Below are 6,594 nucleotides of genomic sequence, written 5' to 3' on the forward strand. Positions count from 1 at the left end.
GTGGCATGGCTTATATTTACAGAATTAATTTTTTTAAGGTATAAATCCATTTTTTATCCTTATCACATCCCTACACTGCATTATTGCTCATATTTGCAAGGTGCATAGATAGCTTAAATTACTTTTTCAGGGGCACCCAAACATTAAAGGTAGATCTGAGACCAGAACTAAGATTTCTTAATTCCTCATCAGAAGGTTTTTCCTAGTGAATGGCTCTGCTTTGTTCCTGGTGATCAATCTTCCCTGGCCTTGGGAGTGCAAAGTACATGTTGGGCACAGGGAGGGCATCAGCAGATGTTTTCCTTTGGTTTCTGTGCAAATCAATGTGTTTGTACTCTTTGCTGCTGGAGGAAATCAGTGAGGTCTGCTGCTTCCTTGCCGAGCCGTGTCTTGAAAATGTACTTTTATCCCTCTTCACCTCGTTTCTCAGAGGGATCCCTTATAACGCAACTGCTCATTGTGTCCAGGTCCCGGCTCGTGCACATGGTCACAGGGTCCTGTGGGAGGAGGTGGTGCACTCGGAACCCGCACTAGAGCCTCCAGACGCAACGCTTCAGCCTCCAGCAACCCGGCACATAGCTCCTGGGCTCCACGGGCCCCGAGACAGAGGTGAGGAGCCGGGTTTCCCTGATGAGGAGGATGTAGGAGGGAACCCCATCTTGTTTCTTGGGAACCACTCTTTACAGACCATTCGTAGTTGTGGTGTCAATGTTTATCTAGGCTTCACATACAGACTGTCAATCCCAAGGCTGAACTCACGAGCAAAGTAAACAATTTGGCAACTTCTATGTATTCATACATTTCTGTTACCCCAGTGTATTGCCAAAAAAAGTTTTTGAGGTTTATTGGTATCATCATGCCACTTTATTTGTAAATATTTCAGTATGTATTTCCTCAAACATTCAGATGTATCACTGATACAACACTCATCTCCTCCACAGCTCACATTCCTATTTTGCCTGTGGTTCCAATAGTGTTCTTCCAGAGTCCAGTCCAAGACAACACTTTAGTTATCCAGCTTTCTGTCTATCTGGCAGGAACACTCAGAAGTGAGGTTGTGTCCTCAGGGACACAGCAGCAATTTGTCCTGTTATTGCTGATGGTAATTTTGGTGACTTGGTTGAGGTTATTTTTGCTGGGTTACTGTTTTTCTTTTTGTAATTAATAAGTAACTTGTGGGGAGATACTCTTGAGTCTGTGTAAGTAGCCTGGTCCTCATTACAGTATTATTGCTAAAATACTACTTTGAATAGTAATTGATGTTTCTTGACTGAATCAGTGATTAAAAAGCAAGTTACAAAATGATAACTTTCTGTTACTCCTTCTACGTTCATTTGTTTCTTATAATGGAGAGTGTTCCCTTCTCCCTATTTTAATTTTATTTGTCAGTATGGACTCAAAAATTCTATTCTTTCCCATGAATATGTTGTTACTACCATTATTTTGATGCTTAAATTGTCTCAGATTTGCCAGAGGAGGCCCCTTCAGTCTGGCTCCTACATCCGTTTGGCATTTCCCATCGTTGTTTGAGAACTTACTTCCTTACAGAACAACACATCCCAGTCCTCACTCAGACCTGCCCTGCATTTGTTATGGTTTTACATGTGTGGCTTATAGAAGTTTGTTCTTTAAAATTGGCTTTTTAATATTTCTGGAGAAGAAACATAGAAGCAGTTTCATTCATCAATATAATTCTTGTGTGATGTGCTGAGGCCTGCTGCTGGTTTTGTGCTGTGCTGTCTGGTATCTGGCAGCAGATACTGGCAGTTGTGTAGACATATGTGAAAATCACAGTAAGTAGAGGTTGCCAAGAGATTGGGACATAAAGGGCTCCTGTAACCAGCACAAAGATAGAATGTAGCTCTGGTCGGAGGAGAAAGTATGCAGCAGTCCCTTTAGGAAGCCATGCAGTTTGTGTGTTTTATGTGCAGCGTCAGGCTGAGAGGGACATCAAAGTGTGGATGTTTTATGGACAACCAGAGGTCTAGAGCCAGAGCCAACCTATCAGCATTTCCTAGTAATATCTGTGGCATGCATTTTGGCTTAAATACAGATAATTTTATAATGAATTACTGCTGACTCCTGCAAGCACAACATAAGGCTGTCCTCATTCATAGCTTCTTTCTCCTCCTCAGCTGTATCTGCTTCTCATAGTCCCACCCCTTCCCAGAAAGGAAGTCCTGGAGACCAGATGGCTGCGTCACTTCTAACAGCAGGGTTCCAGGTGAGTCGTGCTCCTTCTCACTGAAGCCCCATCGCTGTCCTTGGTCATGGTCATGGCCTATAGCCCGTGTGTGGACTGCCTGTAGCAGAGCTCACCCAAGAACTTGCCCAACATCCTTTTGAATAGAGGCAGATTGATATTTGACTTGTTATGTCTTCTTCCCAGCTGATCAGTACATTCCCAGCTCTTGACCCTGTCTAATGCTGGTGGGGCACTGGCACCTTGGGTTTGAGCTGTGGAACAATCCAGTCCTCAAATGGGAGTTTATTTTATTTCAGACTTTGGAGAAGATTGAAGACATGGCCGTGTCCCTGATTCGAGAGGAGTGGCTTCTTAATCCGTCACAGAAGGATCTGAAGGGAGATGACAAGCAAGAGAGTCACAGAAGCATGTTCTCCCTGGGTGAGTGGTGTTCTGGTTATTTTAATCATAGTTAAGGTTTTTTGTTGGTTCATTTGTCTGTTGGCTTGTATTTGATGTATACTTACATTGTGAGCTTTCTGAAAGGCAGTTGATTGTAAATTCAGGATTCAACATAAAAATACAATATTGAGACTTCTTGAGGTCTAAAGTGGAACCAGGACTGACTTAGCTTGCTCTTTTAGTCCTGTCTGAGTTCACTTTTTTCTTCTGCACCCAGTCCCCATAGGGTATTTACATAGATTTCTCTCACTTAGGCCTCTTGTGCTCCTTCCCTTTTATGACTGTTTGGGGATTTTTTTTCCATTTTTGTCCCACTCATTAGATTATCTAGTTGTTCCATAATCCTTCCCACTTCCTGGCTTCCACTTCTCCTCAGCTTTCCCTTCCCTGCTTTAGACCCCTTTCCAATAACTTGTCTTTTTCATGGCACTTCTTCCCCAGTTAGCCGGTGGTACTTGGGTTTGACTTGCTCCTGTCTCTTCATGTTTGAAAGCATTTTGGAGACAAATGTAAGCTTTGCAATTTGTGTAGCTGTTCCATATTTATTTTCCCTTTCTCCTATCTTTGATTCCTTTCCCCTAACAAAGAATAGGAAGTGACATTTGCTTGATGACTTATTACATTTTTGTTTCAGGTGGTGAAACCAGGAATGAGAACAAGGAATTAGCTTTAAAACAGGTAATATCTACCGGAGCCCAACTACATGGAGAGACAGCTGCGAAATGCAATGGTGATATTATCGGGGGTCTTGAGCGTGGAGAAGCCCAAGACCTTCTGGGCAGATTAGAGAGGCAGCGGGGGAATCCCACCCAGGAGAGACGACATAAATGTGATGAATGTGGAAAGAGCTTTGCTCAGAGCTCAGGCCTTGTTCGCCACTGGAGAATCCACACTGGGGAGAAACCCTATCAGTGTAATGTGTGTGGGAAAGCCTTCAGTTACAGGTCAGCCCTTCTTTCCCATCAGGATATCCACAACAAAGTAAAACGCTATCACTGTAAGGAGTGTGGCAAAGCCTTCAGTCAAAACACAGGCCTGATCCTGCACCAGAGAATCCACACTGGGGAAAAGCCATATCAGTGCAACCAGTGTGGGAAGGCATTCAGTCAGAGTGCGGGCCTCATTCTGCACCAGAGAATCCACAGTGGGGAGAGACCCTATGAATGTAATGAGTGTGGGAAAGCCTTCAGTCATAGCTCACATCTCATTGGACATCAGAGAATCCACACTGGGGAGAAGCCCTATGAGTGTGATGAGTGTGGGAAAACCTTCAGGCGGAGCTCACATCTTATTGGCCATCAGAGAAGCCACACTGGGGAAAAACCCTACAAATGCAATGAGTGTGGGAGGGCCTTTAGTCAGAAGTCAGGCCTTATTGAGCATCAGAGAATCCACACTGGAGAGAGACCCTATAAATGCACAGAATGTGGGAAAGCTTTCAATGGGAACACTGGCCTCATTCAGCATCTGAGAATTCATACAGGGGAGAAGCCCTATCAATGCAACGAGTGTGGGAAAGCTTTTATTCAGAGGTCCAGTCTCATTCGACATCAGAGAATCCACACTGCAGAAAAATCTGAGACCATAGGAGTTTAGGGGAAAACTTGAGTCATAGTTTGGGCATTATTCCACAGTAAAGGAACCACATGCTGGTGAGAGGTCTTTCAGTGTAGTAAAAAGGCAGAAAGTTTGTCATCATTGTGACCTGATGCAGGGTCGGAATCAATAGCGGGGGCAGTTAGAATAGCTCTTGAGTAGTTTTGGCCCAGTGCCTCAATGCAGGTGGATTAGCTTGACTGTTTTGGGAGGTGTCTGATGGCCCAGCGTACCCCTTAGAAACTTAAAGAGTGAGTTGCTTGTGGCTTGAGGCACCTAACACCAAACTTTGTCTTCTGTGTGAGTAGCTGTAGATTCAAGTCAGGCTGCTCCTGGCTCCTCTGCTTCCTCCCACCTCTGTGACCCCCTTTTTGGTTAGTCACTCAGAGGGGCATGTGTGTGCTCTTCTTCCTAGGAAGCTTGCTGTAGAGTGCGCAGCAGCCTCTGTGAGACTTAGATGTGCATTTAGCTTTCTAAGAATCTAGTTCTAGGTAAAATTTTTATAGACAGGTTTTCAAGCTTAGGTGTGCATTTTTTTGTAATGTTCTTGGTTAATCAGTGAAATTCATATTCCCACTCATACTCAGAATGCTATATTTTTAACAGTACTCCAGCATTTTTCTCCACATGTCACCTTCACTGACTCCACTCAGTTACTGAACACCAGAAGTGTCCTCCACCCCAAGCCCCAGGCCCTGAGTCAGGCAAGGAAGTGCTGCATTAGTGATGGTTGGGGGACTGTGCACAGGAAGGTGAGTGCAGACAGTCCAACTGCTCTTGAGCTTGGATGGTTGCCCCTTGTGGTGACATCTGGCTCTCCTTTCCACCTCCCCACTGCACGCTGTGGTAGACGGGTGCTTTACACCATTCTAGTTATGGTGTCACATGGGAGAAGGTGCACTCATCCCTCTAGCCCGTCTCAGTGCTGCTCTCACAGGTCCTGACTAGGGGAACCTTGTTACCACCCTGGACCCCCTTTGGTGGCCAGCACCTCACACGCCTCTTGCCATTAGCTTACATTTCACAGCTGTGATCTCTCAAGTACCTCGCTTCACAGTTGCTCGTTTTTCTTAATTTGGGTGCACACTCCATCTGTCTTCCAGCAAAGACCACAGTAAAGTCATCGTCACCAGGACATTTCATCTTGGAGGCTAACTTAAAGTAACATCAGAGTTCACACATCCACACGGGCTGTCTTTCAGTTGTGTGGTTGTAACTGTTTTAGTAGTGTTATCACTGCAATAAGCATTCCTTCAGGTATTCTCGTTAGATAAACCACATGGGAAAACTCTTTATTACTCTTGAGTCACATCTCGTTTTTTACTTTGATTACTGAGATGGCCTCAGAGTCACCATTTGATAATGTCATGCCTTTTTTAGTTTTTATCCTTGATCTGTATTTCTACTGTACTGTGGAACTTACCTTGTATCTCAGAAATTCTCTTCTCCTTTGGCTTGTGGGACACTTCTTGGCCATTTTTTTCCAATTTCTAGCTTTTCTCTATTTTTCTCCTGCCCACTGAACATATTCACTAGCTTTTCTGTTCTCACTCTAGTTTATCCATTTTGATTGTCAGTAACCATATTTCCCACTGTCTCCCAACACAACTTGATCTTTGAAAACAGAACTCATCACTCTTTGTCCCCCAAATACCATTTTCCTTTTCACATATATAGGCACCATTACTTAATTTCTTTATCCTGATTAGACTCACTATCCTTTGTTTTCTTTTTTTCTATTAATCCTCACCTAAGGATATTTTTCCATTGATTTTTATAGTGTGACAGGGAAGAGGAGAGACAGAGAGAGAAAAACATCAGTGTGAAGGAAACAGATCAATTGGTCGCCTTCCACATGAACCCCGAGGATTGAGCCTGCAACCTTTGACCGAAATCAAACCCAGCAGCCCTCAATCTGTGGGCTGATGCTCTATTTACTGATCCAAACCGGCTAGGGCTATGTTTCTTATCACAATCTTGTAGGTGTCTTGTTCTGGTCTCCATTCTACATGTCCAAAATCTTGCTAAGTTGTTCCAGTTCTAACTTTTATCCTGAGGCTGCACAATTACAGATGGACATTTATGGTGACAGTAATAAGTTCATCTACAGCATAAAATGTGTAAAACCTTCCATTTCTGACATTTTCTCATAGGAGTTTTTTCAGATCTGTATTATCTGGGGCCCAGTTTATTGCAATTCTTTCTTTCTAGTGTCCCTGCTCTTCAAGATCTGCATCTTGTAGGCATCCAAGACGATCTTTTTGAAACTCCATTTTCATTGTCTTATTTTCACTCAAGAACCCCCAGCACATAATTCTCATCAAAGCAGTGATGTTCCAAGTTCGCCATTA

General features: G+C 43.7%; 1 protein-coding gene across 1 annotated transcript in view; it reads left to right on the plus strand.

The window, feature by feature from the left end:
* Positions 1–6,543, plus strand: part of LOC102766637 — a 35,404-nt gene extending 28,861 nt beyond the window's left edge. Inside the window, exons 8-11 of the mRNA XM_015564324.1 lie at positions 468–609; positions 2,136–2,224; positions 2,503–2,626; positions 3,282–6,543. Coding sequence (XP_015419810.1) covers positions 468–609; positions 2,136–2,224; positions 2,503–2,626; positions 3,282–4,243 — 1,317 coding nt within the window. The 3' untranslated portion in view covers positions 4,244–6,543. The remainder of the gene's footprint in view (positions 1–467; positions 610–2,135; positions 2,225–2,502; positions 2,627–3,281) is intronic.
* The last annotated feature ends 51 nt before the right edge of the window (positions 6,544–6,594 follow it).

Source organism: Myotis davidii, unplaced genomic scaffold (assembly GCF_000327345.1).
Source record: "Myotis davidii unplaced genomic scaffold, ASM32734v1 scaffold1521, whole genome shotgun sequence".
Taxonomy (NCBI): Eukaryota; Metazoa; Chordata; class Mammalia; order Chiroptera; family Vespertilionidae; genus Myotis; species Myotis davidii.